The sequence below is a fragment of the Pleurodeles waltl genome, chromosome 11 (genome assembly GCF_031143425.1).
Source record: "Pleurodeles waltl isolate 20211129_DDA chromosome 11, aPleWal1.hap1.20221129, whole genome shotgun sequence".
Taxonomy (NCBI): Eukaryota; Metazoa; Chordata; class Amphibia; order Caudata; family Salamandridae; genus Pleurodeles; species Pleurodeles waltl.
The window spans coordinates 909,080,678-909,096,150 of NC_090450.1; the positions used below are offsets into that span (position 1 = coordinate 909,080,678).

The following is a 15,473-nucleotide window of genomic DNA, read 5'->3' on the forward strand; positions in this document are numbered from 1 at the left end:
AGCAACAGGTCTGTGCAACAGTTTCTAAAGAAAGCGGTAAGCGGACCCAAGGACATACTGAAAATCTGCAAGAAAGACGAGCGAAAACTGAAGTCCTGTGCACTCTAGATCTAGGGATACATGCAACACAACTTAAAAGAAGCAGGAGGCTATAACTGATTCTAGAATGTGGACAGGTGTAGGGCAAGGGAGACCATAAGACCCTCTCCCGAAGTCCAGTATCCATTGTGGAAACATTTTGGTATAATTACAGCACAAAAGAAAAGTCATGTAATTGTTTTGTACTGGCGTATGCCTCCGCTTTCCTTCAATTTATAAAAAGAGTTCCGAGTCCAGGCACTCGAACAGTATTTGGATCCATACAGAAAAAATCTAAGCGGTGCAAAATAATCCTGAAACATTCCCCTACATCCTCTGTCCCCACCACTCAAAACAAGAAACAGTGAAACCATAAGTACCACATTAAACACCCAGAAGACTTGTAAGAGGAAGAGAAACAGGACAAGAGTGGTGGGAGTCACAAATGGAAAACGCATTTGCTTATGAGCTTTAAATAGTGCACACAGATGTCTGAAAGCAAAAGTAGTCCGACCATTACTACATACAACTAAGATCGTTGCAGAGAATATTAGTAGTAAAAATAACTCAACTTCTGCTTTTAACAGCTGGGTACTTTTCGGTTGTGCATACATAATGTGATTAGTGTTAGAAGGGGCATTCTCTCAAGCCAGACATATTAAATATGTCAGTATTTCTGCAAGTATACTGTGGGAGACGAACTACAGTGGTCGGAGAAATGTGCCTAGTATGAATTTCTAAAGCCACACGCAGAAATTAACAACATGCATTACTTCCCCTGGCCCAGACAAGTTAGAAGCAACACACGTGACCTGGTCTATGGGTACACAATTTATAGATGTAACACAAAATGGATACATATTTTTTACTCCCTAAAGCATACAATTAATTCTCTAAAAGGCAAGAGGTGGATTCTCATAGGTGGCTAGATGGGGGCCATCTGCAAAATCATTAAGCTTGCTACATTTGCGTGTTTTAATTCTGCCACATGCAGTTTGATTCTCTTTTACAGTATCTTCTACATTCAAGTTTCTTTCCATTGCACGCCCTCCAGGAGAATAATATTGTACTGAAGATGACTAAATATATACTTACTTGATGCATGGTGGACCAGCGCGTACATATTATACCAGCCAGTAACTTTTAATGTCTAGGACGAACCGGGTGAGTGCTCAAAGCTGGCTTCCTTCCTAATCTTCGACCTCACATAGTGGGCACTTACAACGACTAGGGTTTTGACTTCAATGAACTGAACTTTAAAGAGGTTACCTTTAAGAGCACAACATAACTTCACAGATGTGAGCACCTAGTCAGGCAATAGTCCTGCATTCCTCCAATTATCCTCCAGGTGTAGAATCATTATATTCTATAATCCGTTTGAAAATACACGGAGTGCTCCTTAACCTCCTCAGATTGATACAGCTGAGTGCTACATGACAACTTTTTGTCTCAATGATTTATGGACTGGATTTCAGTGACTGGGAAAGGTAGCGTTCAGGTGACCTTTGGTAAATATTCATGGACAAGCGGGATTCCTGAATGAACACATTACAGTAACTTACATGTTTGGAATGGACGAGCGTGCACTTGAGTAATTACATTTGTCTAATAACAAGAGTGGTATTTTAACACTACTTATTGTGTATGTGATGTTTTTGTATCAATGTTATCTTCTCATCAGCACGATTTCTCTCCTTTGTGTCCTCATCCTGCCTTATGTCTGCTAGAGGTATTTGCTTTTTGATTGCCTATCCATTACATAGAAGAGATTTAGACAGTGGTGCTAATTTAGGTATATTTTCCTTCAGAGGTTGGTCCTTAATCAATTAATGGGCAAGATTGCAGAAAGCAGCATGGACCTTCATCTGGGAACAAAACGTGCAACCATTTGTTGGCGGATGGTTCGTTGTAGGATATGAACCACAGTTGTACCAGTAAATACTCGTACTAAAATATAACCTTTGCATTACAAATCTTTTTTTTTCGTTGTTAAAGGAAGATTGCGTACCTTGAGAGATGCGTATGACGTTTTAACAGTGACACTTTCTATTTTGGCTTGAGGATTAACCAAGGATCCATATTTCTTCCAACTCACGACGATTTCTGAAGATACGGGAACCTGGCATGCTTCCTGTGAGAGGGGGGAACATCAAGGTTAGTTGCAGCTATGGTACTCTGCCGAGCTGATATTAGGCTCAGGTAAAAAGAAACATTTACTGGAATTGCATGTTTGAATTGCGGCATACCATTAAAGAATCAGTAATTGTATAGAGCTACCTAGCCATACTGAGGCCCGACAGCACCCACTGCATGGCAGGGTAAGAAGTGTATGTGTTATAAAGATGAAACATAAGAGAAGATGAGTGTAGACGTCTTTATCCAGTCTCCACTTTCCACTTCCTTCAGCTCCCAGTCACCATTCCACTCACACTCTTCATTCAACATTCTAAAGTAGGCTGCATTCCTCAACACAAGAAATGTACCACATGTGGGAATAGGTGGGGGAAAACACACGGGAACAAACCAATATACATAAATAGTAAATGACAACTCATGTGTTTTTGATGTTAAGAATAATACTAAAAAGAAACACTCTGCTGAATATATAAGTGGTTAGCACATTATAACAGTATGCATATAAAACAATGTGTGTTCTGAAGTCTTTACAGATTGTGAAACTTTTTTTTCCCAAAGGCAATTACATTGGTGTGCACACAATATAAAGTAGCACACCCATGGCCCCATTTATTTTATGGTTTATGAGGCAGTATGGAAAGTAAAACTGCCTTCCCAAAGGAAGCACCTAGAAGAGCGAGGCAAAACACCCTTGCCTACATGCACAAGCGCACTGAACTGCATTTTACCATGAGTCTGCTTGGTTGGGTGATGCAGCAGCTGCAGAACCTGTGCAAATATAAGCGATAGTCTGAGATCAGATGGAGTAGTTTAACGTTTCAGCCTCTTGACAATGACTGGGATTCAGATTCTGCCTGCAGGTATCCCAGTAATACCTTTTCTGCAGTTATATGGGAATGCCCAAGTTCTGCAGGTTTCCAGTGGGGATAAGGTCGATTTTCATGCAATTTCATCCACATTTTTCCTCCAAAACAAATGTATGTGACAGAATATGAGATTTTGCTATATTTATTTGCACCCACACTGGAATTCTGAGCATAAGATTAAGTTTTCATTGGACTTTCACAGTAGGAAATTCCAAGCTGGGCTACGTTTTTGCTAACCAATCGTTTTCACTTGATTACTGCACAATAAAGCAGTGAGTTCATCTCGCAGTTATTTTCCAACAATAAAAACAGGTTTGTCCAGGTCCACTTGCAACTTTGATAAAAGTGTAGAGCAAGTGTCTCTAGCCAGTCAATTGCGAGCTACCTGTTCATTTTTAAAAGGGCAAATGACAGCGTCACATTTTTCTTTTAAAGATAAGGGGAGGCTTTTTTTACTTTACATTATTATCATTAGGCTGCAGATAGCAGAGCCTGATAATAAGCAGTGCTCAGTCAGATGTAAGGGCCAGGCTATGGCACAGAGGTGAAGATATGCAGCACCAAATTACTTAACTCTTAAATAAAAGTCCTTTTCAACTCAATATTGGAATGTGAAAACAAAATGATGTTTCTAAATGTTTTTCAATGGGAGAACATTAAAATGAAAACTTACCTTAATGATTACCTCTTCAATTTAATTTCCACCCATTTCAAAGTGTCACACTTACACACAGCAGGCCTTTTGCTTCCGGTGGCTGGTAGACACTGTGCCATATTTATAACTGAAAAATAGTCATTTTCTTAAATGAGAGAAATTTAAAGTGGAAAAACTTTTTTTATGAAACATTAAGGGGGTCATTATGATTTCGGCGGACGGTTTACAGTGTCCCCCGAAATCCCAACAGGCAAATTGCTACCAGTGCAGCCGCTTCCCCATGGGCACCATTACGAGTTGCCTGCTGACCCAGCAGGAAACGGCCTACAGCATTGTCTCCAGCTTGTAATTGAGCCGGCGGCAATGTTGTAGTGCGTAGGGTGCACCAGTACCCGCTGCAAAGTTCACTGTCTGCAGACAGTGAACTTTGAGACGGGGCTGGCCAGGGAGGGCCCTGCATTGCCCATGCCAAGTGCATGGGCAGTGCCTGGCCCCCCCGTACTCCATCCCCGCCAGCATTTACATGGTGGTTCTACTGCCATGTAAAGGTTGGCGGAGAGGGGGCTGTAATCCCCAGGGTGGCACTGCTTGCAGCATTGCCCTGGTGGAATAGGACCACCAGCACCTCCAGACCCTCATGTGGAGGAAAACTGGCGGTGCTGGTGGTCCGACCACTGAACGACTGCCGCAGTTATAATGGGGTGGTCAGACAGCCGCCAAAGCATCCGACCACCGCTTAGGCGGCGGTCAGACCGCCACCATGACCCTGGCAGTCAATAGACCGCCAGCGTCATAATCGGACCCCAAGTCTTAATATCGTGCTCCAATTTTAATGAAGCCAATTACGTCCTAATGTTTCTTCACTTTAAACTCCTACCATTTAAACAAATGTAATTTTCTGTAAATATGACACCATGTCTACAGGTCACTGGGAGCAAGATGCCTGGTGTTTGTAAATGTGACACTTGGAAATGGGGAAATTTAAATGATGAGTTTTATGGTATGGAATCCATATTAATCAAAGTTAGTTCTTCAGTTTAATTTTCTCCACACAGTGCCATACTTATAAGTGAAAAATACAGTCAAAGTGCAGAAAAATGTTTCATATTCTGAACATGTTTGTAGAACATGTATCTGCACTTTAAATTTCTCCAAATTAAAACAAAATGGCTGCATGTTTATGTTATGCATGTAACGGTGCAACATATGACAAAAGGTATGCCCTGTGCCACAAGTACATACAACATAGTCTCTCAATCACCTGTACACACACATATCCCCCATTCATATGCGCAGGTGTTCATACATTCCTAAGGACCATGCCCTCACTTACACACGTCAGACCTTTTATAGTGCCCCTAGTCAAAGCAATTTGTGCAAACCAACTCAATGGACATTAGGCTTAAGTCGCTTAAGCTGGGTGTGGGGGTGTCTGCACGAGTTTCTTAACCTTTAGTAGTTCATAATGATTTCCACTTATCAGAAGTAGCTCTCAATACAGAAACGTTTGGAAACCCCTGGTGTAAATTTTTTGCCAACAGAACAATATTGAGGCTCTCATGCAAACGTTCTGCCAGCTTTGAACATGGAAGTATTCCACAAAAGAACATGTAAACTGCACCTGTACTGTGCTGATCTGATTGACAGCCACCCAGTCTGCCACATTTTCAAGCTGAGAATTTCCAAAAGATGCCACATAATCTGGAAAGTTCTGCCCCCTGAGCAGTTGAGTGATAGTGTCGGACATTAGCTGGCATTTAGATGCGGAATACCTTCAAGAGAAAAAGACAGTGCAAACTTAGTGAATTACAGATATTTGGCTGACTTGTGCCTTCACCTTCAGGAAGGCAAGAAAAAATGCTTTAAAAGAGGGTGTGCTAAAACAGTTGCTGCACTGCAGGTTTTTGCACATTATGTCGCACGCACCAGCGGTGCAGAATATGGGTCAAATCAAGGATATACTTCTTTTACACCTGGTATCAGGTACAGCATTAGCTGTAAAGATATCTGATGTAAGCGCCTGATTTACAACCTTGTCAAGTACAGTGTAAATAACTTGAATTGTTTACAACAAAACCTATGCTGGAGGTAATATTACACGGAATTACTGTGATTTTCAATTCCTTTTCAGGAGCTGAAATTAAAGAAACGTCTACTTGCCGCTTTAAACATGCGGAACACATACTATCTGAATACCAGCTGTACTTACAATATGCAGAACAAATGTGTGGAAACCCCATTAACACATTTCTACCCTTTCCACGGCACCTTAAATAAGGGAGGCGTGTTGTACTCTGATGCATTACGCAAATGGATATCACACTAGTGGTGCGGTAGGAAAATAATAAAGAAAAAAAAAATCGACAAAATACGGATGTAGAACACTTTCACAAATGGGGATATGCAAGTTTTTTAAAAAAGAGTAATGACATTTACGTTAATTTACAGCCAGACACCATGTTATATCCAAACAGTACTGGACTTCTTATGCCTTCCACTGCTAAACAGTCTTGATCTGATGAACTCTGCATCATCGTCAGCTGCCCATATCTATTGGTGCTCTGAATAATACAAGATGTGAAAACAGTCAAGGTAAATCACTTCACTAATAAATGGGAAAACATTACTTACACATGAAAACTTCATCTAGGCAAGAGGACCAAAAACTGTGTGCATACGTCTGCAGCAGACATCACACTGAGAGCACCTAAACATGCCCATGCTCTAGAAAACTTGCTTCTAACAGAATCTGGCAGCACTAAAATTGTCACTCACAGCTGAAGGTTATATGTAATATCAGGCAGAGTAATAATGGTGAGTAACATCTATCTACTGATGTTTACATTCTGGGATACAATATTGGGACCCTGGGTGGTGACATCATAGGTTCTTGTCAGACTTCAGGCAGGCAGGTTGTAAAGAAGGTCCTGGACAACCTACCATTTTAGAAAGTGGCGCTTACATGATGCATATGGAGTTTTCCCACAGAACTAGGAAGACCCACATAGTACAGCACAGACATTGGAGGGTAAGCCTGCACATGACTGGAAAAGGCTTGATCATTACAGTAAGAGACTCAAAACAAGATTAGTCTTATTATCCAACCTGTAGAAATGAGTCTCTGTGAATCATTACTAGCGTAGGTACTCAAGAGCTCGGCAGATATTCCAGACTCCAAAACCGAACACCAGCAAGTTAGTCCTTGCTTTGCATGTGAAGTGGGGCGGGATCTAATGACTGGTTTAAGTGAAACACATTCTGGGAGAATAATCTTCCGGTTAATCGGATAATCCGAAATGATATGCGAGTAAGGACGAGATCACAAAAGTGCCCATGTGTCAAAAATCTAATTTCGGCATTTTTTGCAGACAGAAGGCTATTTCCCAAACCGAGGCATTTTTATCAAAGGAAGCAACCGTCCAAAGATAGATTTATCTGGTGTGTTCAAATCAATATTCAGTTTCCATTTCATTGGAAACATGCAAAAGAGTCCATTATGCTACCTGGAATAGGTTATCTTATTTTTGTGATGCCATAAGCTACGCAGGAGACCTAACTGGTAACATGCACATCTGCAGAGAACTGTAAATATAGTTACATAACAAATGAAAAAGATAAAAAAACAGGTTATGGATTTGTATGCAGATATTCAAAATTAAACCTTAATTAAGGACACATGATGCATGCTTATCGTTCAATTCAATAAAAAATAAATTGTACCACTGCATACTAGATTACATTAGATGCATATAAATAATTTGGGATCACTGTTTATCAGACAAAAGTTGCATTTATACTAAATTGAGATTTAGGATCGACCTAGTCTTGCCACTTGTTTATTTCAGCATGAGAGGATTTTTCATTTGTATCTTTCATATTTCCTGCCATTGATATTGCCAAAAACAGTAAATTCGATTATTCATTAGTACATATTCAAGCAGTCATGAAACTTTATTAACGGAAACAGATACTAAATAGTTTATAAATGAAAAGGAAGAGCGGCAACCATCAGGCTCCAGGTGCCAAACTAAAGAGGTGAACATGGAAGGTACAGTGAGCAAACATTATCCACCATTCTGTAGTCACAGTATTTAAAGGATGCCATTTTGGAAGGGGTATAGGAAGTATGAAGGAGAAAAAAATGGTTATCAAGTCGAAATACATGAGGCACAAGAGATCTGGATTAAAATGAATGGAAATACTAAAGTACTATGGGGAGTTATACTATAATGTTATTAAGTTAGGGTGATCATTTATGTTTATATACTTTTAGGACATTTGCCTACAGGCTTTGATTTAAAATATTGGTGTTTATAGCCAATTATTTAAAAAAAAGTCCCACACAAAGTTCATTACCGTATTGTCTATAATTTGTGTACTCGTAATATAAAATATGAGCACATATATTAAAAAAAATTATATATCTTTAATTTTATTATTGTTGAAATAAAGCTATAGAAAATTCAAACGGAAATTAAATTGACTAGCTACAAACTGATTTTGCTACAAGAGGAAAAGGGATCTTTGTGGTTGTGTACTGTGATCTTTTCGGTGTATCATGTATGATACATTGTAATGTTTTCTTTTAAAAAAACAATTAGAAGGAAAGTAACTTTCTTTGGCCCTGCAAATAGACTGAAATAAAGGAAATAGTTATAATAAGCAGATGTGGAGATAATAGCGTTGTCTGCTATAGAGTTTATGTAATCATGTTTAAAAATGATTGGTATTCATGTTTTTCCGTTTCTGTTTTCTTTATCGTCTTCAATACGTTTTTCTTACAGCATAATTATTATTCTATTTCTTTTTTTTATTCTGTCCTTTTTTCCTAACTAGGGCAAAACTGGTCCTGGGTTGCTTGCATTCCAATTCAGGAAGGACCTGACCTGCCAGTTTGGGCTGGGCTATTCCCATTGGAGCAGGGCCAAGATAGATTTGCATATAGCTGGGTGGAAAGTGCAGTGGCTTGATGTGGAAAATAACAGTGTACTGGAATGCAGCCCCGAGTAATTACCAGTGGCTGAGATTACTTCATTCATTTCATCCATCACTTTTTTGTATACTCGACAAATGTCAACACAGAAACCATGATATTGCCTTAGTGGTCGAAACCAGGTCCCAACCTTCTTATCACCCGTCTAAGAGTTCCAAATAATGCTTGCTTCCTTCGTGGCAAGGCCACGCAGCACCACTGCAATCCAGTGAAGGATATCTTCCTTTGGGCAGAGGCATGCTGTCAGGTGTACTGAAAGGCTGCACTGAGCAAGGTCAGCTATTACCTTATCTATCAGTACTTGAGAAGGCCACCTTCAAATGGGTGCACCTGGGCATCTCTCTTCGTTGGTCCCCTCTATCTGCTGGGGCTCTGTGTCTGTTTCTGAGTCAGAAGGAGAGAGCAAACATCTTAGGGGCTCTGCCACTAGAGAAGGTGGGAATGAATGAATGGATCAGCAAAAGATAATCAGTAAAGTATGAGGTAATAACTTCCATGTGGTAGAGCATAGCTAATGGTGCCGCCTTTAAGGTCCCTGCAAGGGGCAGGATTATCAATGGTATGGCAGGATGGATTGTGTGAACCCTTCTACCCTTCAAAACGGTGCTAAACCAGTCAGGACCTCAGATCTATCCAGACAAATCATTTAATATTGTTACACTTTCAAACATTTACATTTCCTATTCTAGAGAATATAATCATGATCAACCTATAGTTATTATGTTTAAACAGTTACAACAAATGTTGTCTTAATACAACAAAACCTGACTAAATCCCAGTCAGCCTCATCCACTAATCCGGCCTCAGCCTCTACCTGGCCCCCCTCAGTTACAGCTAACGTCCTCCTACCCAGTAGGCAAAGGAGTTCCTGTCCCTATTTAACAGATATTAAAGCGTTTATGCAATGTGTTCCTTTACTTGGCCTGGTATCAGATCACCAAGATACAACAATTGTAGATTATACCTTTACCTAAATCACTTTCAACCCACCTTCACGACTACAAACATGAATCTACTCCTAAGGTCTTTTTAATACATTTATGCTGAAGAATATCAGCATACATTGAACCATTTTTAGTGTATGAACCTGGCTTTTAGTGCCACGGTATAGATTATATAGAGATTGCAAAATAGTAATGCTTCTGTATGGAAAATATCCAAGGAGTATGAAAAAAGATGCTTGGTCCTTACTGCACTCATCTTACCATCTCTGATGAAACACTTGCATCTTAACACCTAATATATTATGATTTTTACATAATGTCTAGTTTTATATTAATTATTAATGTGTTGGGCTGTGAACTTTCTAAATAAGATTCCATGATTCTCAACCAGTCTAAATGCTTTCTTTTGAATATATCGTCTTGTATCTCTATATACTAATACACTACTGTAATGCAACTTGTTGCATATAATTTTGTTATAACCTGCGTGCAGTCTAGTTGACCATCATGTGCATTTGACTGGAGAATGCTAATACTACTATAGACCACAACACCTCTGTGATGTACCTTGTTGTCTTCTTAAATGTCCAATACAATGTTCAATAATCTTTACAGTAATATGACTCTAATGGATGTAGCCATTCTCCCCTCTTTGAATTGTGTATCACCTTTAGGGAACTGATACTTGTCATTGCCTTTATCCCACCTTGATTTGTAACTGGACTTCAAGTCTTCCTATTTCTGCTTAAAACAACATAGTCCTGTACAGATCACTGTGATCAGTTAGGCTTCAATACCTCTTTGCATGAAGTAGCTTACTCATTATATCTTTCCTCCTACCTTATGGTATGATAACCTAAAACTCCTAGATGGCTGGAGTGTTAGTCCAATCTCTGACATGTTTTGTTCCTCTTTCTTTATGCTATGTTATCTGACTCTGGGTTTACTTGTAACTGTAAAAACCCATCTAGCTCTGCCCACTGTATCGAAGATACGCCCAGACATGAAGTGCACATTTCTTTCATACAAATTCATCTGTCTTTTCTCACTAGCAGTTCCTGTCAATAACCACTATATAACAGGGCTTTCCTTATTCCATATTCAGATCTGCAGTTTCACTCTTGTCCCATACTTCTTAAATTGTTTCCCATACCATAAATTGGACTGCTCGGTCCTCCTTAATGCACTGACTCTCTATCAATTCATTTCACTCTTAAAATCAGTCGGCCTCCCTGGCTACAGTATGTTATGAAACTGTTATCTGTTTTGTTGGGAAGAGAACAATTTATTCTAAATAGTTAGTGCTTTAGTCCAACAAATCAGGATATATTGATGAATGATTAACAAATGATTAACACACACAAGCATATATTCTCTCTGTATATTATCATTCAAAAAACGCAGCACTACAGAACACTACAATTATTAGACACATTGTTGTCTTACAACAATAGGCCAATAAGATATGGTCAAACAACTTGAAAGGATATAATGGACACCCAATCACATTAATTTTACATGTCATTTGTTTGTCATTTGTCACTGTTCATTTTGTTATGACCATGTTACCAATCTGCACTTTTCAATTGTTTACTGTTGATGTAAGACAGTCAGTCATGTGTCTAATAATTTTAGTGTTCTGCATTGCTGCATTATACAAGTGATAATATACGGAGAGAATACAGGCTCATGTGTCTGTGTGTTAATCATTTGTTAATAATTATTTATTGATATGTCCTGAGTTGTTGGACTAAAGCACTAATTATTTAGAAGAAATTGTTCAGAACCGATTGTAGGTTCATAACATTATCTACTCAGGTTCTAAGAGATACCTGTTATCCCGTTAAAATGAATGGTCCCCATCTATAGTAAGCTACTCTTATTTCTATAAGAACATTTCTCCCTGGTGCGCTGTTTCCTTCCATTTTTTAATTCATACATAGCCTCAGTTTCTAGCTTTAGCCCATCTCTGGGTTAATCCCTGATGTTATTTCTGCCACTAAACTACCCTTCTGTCACACCGTACTCCAGGCTCACATCTGTCCAGTCTATTTCAAAGAGCTATTAAAAAAACATTGTCACGTAGCATAGCCTCCAAGTGCTCCTCAGGTCGCAAACAAGCAGGTGCTGGTAGCTTGACCTGACCTTAGATGCTATTTTTGAGGGCTATAAGGCCCTTAGAGGCCCTCACATTAACAAAGTTTGACATAATTTACATATGTCCTGACCACACCCAGCTATGATTGCCTAGTTACGAGATTTCCAATCTTACATAAACTGGTTTATTAAATTACCATCTACTTTTAGCCCTGTCATGGACTTCCTTCTTCCCTCTCTCAGCTTTTCTCTTTGCGGCCCTTGATTTATGCCTTTTCCTTAAAAACTCTAGACCTGTTACAATCTTTAGCGATGGACAGACCAATTTTCAACCAACATATTTTAGCAATCAGGAAGACATTCTATCCTTTAGATACCTTTCCTTGTTCTTAACTTTACACCATTTATCTTTTATTACTTTGCACCATCCACATTAATAACGCCTTCATTTCACTCCACTCTGCTCATTTTATCTCTTTAACATACATCGTAGTGAATATTTACATTTGCCTTACAAACAGAAGGGGCTATTTGAATCTATCAAACTTCACTATGTTTCACTTTCCCTTAGGCCCAGATAGATGGCACTTCACAGGTACACCCTTTTTTCCCCAAGACGCTGCCTTCTCCTCAAATACTTACCACTGGTCCTTCTAGTTGACTAATTTCAAAATTCTTTGGTCCATTAAGCCCAGTTAATCACACCCCAGTGGTCTTCCTGTCCCTAAAACCTGCTAGTCATGCCACTTACGGCGCTAGCCTGTGAACAGTCTTTCCACAAAATAATTCTTTCAAATACTCTTTGTTAATCTCTGCTCATAGGTTTTACCAATGTAAGCACTCACAACTGTTATACCTTAGTACACTTGAACCTGCCTTTGCTCTCGTTTTGCCAGGTTTTGCTATCACTATCCAAGTGTGACTCAGAGTCTTTCCGCTTCTGCAGTGATATCCCTGTGTGGCAATCACCGTCAACATTTTCAGTAGTTAAATTAGACTTTATTTTAACTTGTAGTACTACATATTGCAGCCCTGAAGAAGCAACAGGCTTGTGAGTCAGTGAAGGTGCGAAACATGCTGGCTGTCAAAACTCCACTGTTACTCAGAAACACAAGATATAAATCACAAAATACTGGGAAAACATGTAAAATAAAGCACTCCATGAAAACCGCCACAGAATATGTCAAATGTATGTTGTGTATAAAGTATATTTTTCTTCGTTGGTTTGATCAGTGACTGCAGTGTGCGCAATCTCCATTCCCTGTTTTTGTGTGCTTTTCGTGCAACTGTATTGCAAGTAAGCATGTTAGCATAGATAACCAGAAAGACATTTGTAAATATGAAAAAGATATCCTGCTGGTTTAAATCCTGCCACAATTGGCTGTCCGACAACGTATCCTGGATTTCCACTCAGAGGAACTGGTCTTGTATTTTGCTGTAAAAACGACAAAGTACACAATGAGAATCACACGGATGTTCGATTTATAAAGACAAGCATTTATAAAACGAAAAATTAAAATACCTGTGACAGTTGCACTTGTCTAACATGTTGCTTTTAACCTATTTCTTTTGAAAATTACTGTTGTTGAGTTCTCATTTATATTAAGCACAATGCGTAAGCTCATACTAAAATAAAAATGCTGCTGATGCATACGGTCAATGATCCAGAAATGGTAGGCAGATTCACAGGGCAATCAGAATTCCCAACAGGAGTAGCCTTTTGCTTACTCCTGATTGAAATTTCCAGCTGCTCCTCGTTATTTACACAAGGCTCATGCTTACATCATGGGGCTCATCTCCTATCCTAAACATATGCAGACATCGAGTTACTCGTGTGGCAAGTTGCATCGTGTGTGTTCTTCATCCCTGAAGGGAGTGAAATAAGAGTAATAAGTACAAGTGTAAACCATTACCCAACTGCTAAACCCTGTTGATGTCAACCTACAGCCTAGGTTTACTTAATACGTTTCAATAGACAGTGTCACAATACTTCCACAAAACAAAAACTGTTCTACAACAAATTAAGTTTATTTCTCCTACATCAGAAGTTTCACATGTGTGGTTTCTTGCATAAGAGCAAGGTTAAAATGGGCAAAAAAAGACCCAAAGAAACACTTAGAAAATGTCAGAGGCATTTAATCCTCCTTTCTGTCTATGTAAAATAAAAATTGTGACAAAGGACTTGATTTAGATATTGGCAGAGGGGTTACATTGGATATAACGGGATTTAGATTTTGGCAGATGGGATTTCTGTCATCATTGTACGGGCGTAACCCCTCCATCAGGCCTGAAATATCTTATTTCTTTGATACAAAAAAGCTCAAAATGTTTAGCTCTCCAGATTATGATACAATATCTCTTCTTTAAAAAAAAAAAAAAAAACTCTTTATTTAAACAAAGCTCAGGGTACCCCCAACATATATTTACCACGGCAGATCGACACTAGAAAGCAGTAGTAAGTATATGAAATGTCAATTATTGCAGCATATAGCAACTCTTCAACTTTTGGCACTTTTACGGCCCAATTGCAGCAAACTTGGAGTGGAACATATATGGCCTAATTCCCCCGTTACAGTGGGTGTGTTTGATTACGGCTCAGCACTTGAGTACCCTCTGGCGGCACAACATGGTCCTCAGACTTTCCCCCACTTTTTGGCGCATCCCTGACTCTGAGACACCACTTTCCCAGTTCTTTGACACCAGTCTAGGTCAGACTGCCACTGTTCCGAAGTCGGGGGGGGGGGCAGGTTTACCCAATTTCTCACTATATTGAGTTTGGTCACTCCAAATACCAGTAATGCCCAAATCCTGGAGTATTTTGATATCGGTTCATCTCCTGTTAACTGCAACAGAATCCACATGTCGGATACGGGGAGCGTGAGCCCCAGGGTCTGCAATATGTCCTCAGTGATCACTGTCCATTTGGACTGAATCACTGGGAAGCCCAGAGAGTGTGAAAAAAGGTGCACTCCTATCTACAGTCCCGGAAGCAATAAGGCGGGCCTGCTTTGTGAATCTTGTTTAAGAGAGATCTAGAGTAGTAGGATCTGTGTAGAAGTTTTAATAGTTTCAAGCGGAATCTGGCCAGTCTTCACCTGTTAGCCCTCCCAGAATCCGGGACCACACCTCACTGAAGGACCCCAATGAGCCTGGGATAATATTTAGGAGTTTCCTTTAAATCACTGAGATGGACTTGTCTGGAATGGGTTCAGTAAGTAGACTGTCATCCAGGGGGATGGTGGGTGGCAACTGCTTCCCCCTCCCTAACATGGCATCGTAAAGCATGACCTAGTTGTAGGTATTTATATCATTCAGTGTCTGCCAGGGCATATTCAGTTGTAAGGGATTGGAAGGGAATGAAAGCATTGTCTCTCCAAACATCACCCAGCCTCTCAATGCCGATGAGTTCCTATTTGGAAAACCCACCGAGACTGCCCGCCTATCAAAGTGGATCGCTATAGCACAAGGAAGTCATTTCTGTTAGTGTGTTGTGTGACCCTAGAACCCTGTTAGCCTCCCTCTAGGCCATCACCACTGCCCTTGTGTGGGCTAGGAGTCTGCTTTCTACTCTGTCTGTATAAGATTGTAATGTATTCCCTTCCTCCCCATCACTGACCTGCCAACTTAATAGGTCGCCTCATCCCTGGCTGCAAAAACCCATTCATTAGCAGCAAATTGGTCAGGGTGGACCACGACCGTAATAA

The 15,473-nt window shown here is 39.8% G+C and overlaps 1 protein-coding gene across 5 annotated transcripts in view; it reads right to left on the reverse strand.

The window, feature by feature from the left end:
• Positions 1 to 15,473, reverse strand: part of TCTN1 (tectonic family member 1) — a 275,107-nt gene that overhangs the window by 39,396 nt on the left and 220,238 nt on the right. For all 5 annotated transcript variants that reach the window (XM_069214867.1, XM_069214866.1, XM_069214868.1 and 2 more), the window contains 4 exons: positions 13,120 to 13,204; positions 6,172 to 6,310; positions 5,357 to 5,507; positions 2,087 to 2,209 (listed from right to left, as the gene is read on the reverse strand). In XM_069214867.1, coding sequence (XP_069070968.1) covers positions 2,087 to 2,209; positions 5,357 to 5,507; positions 6,172 to 6,310; positions 13,120 to 13,204 — 498 coding nt within the window. The remainder of the gene's footprint in view (positions 1 to 2,086; positions 2,210 to 5,356; positions 5,508 to 6,171; positions 6,311 to 13,119; positions 13,205 to 15,473) is intronic.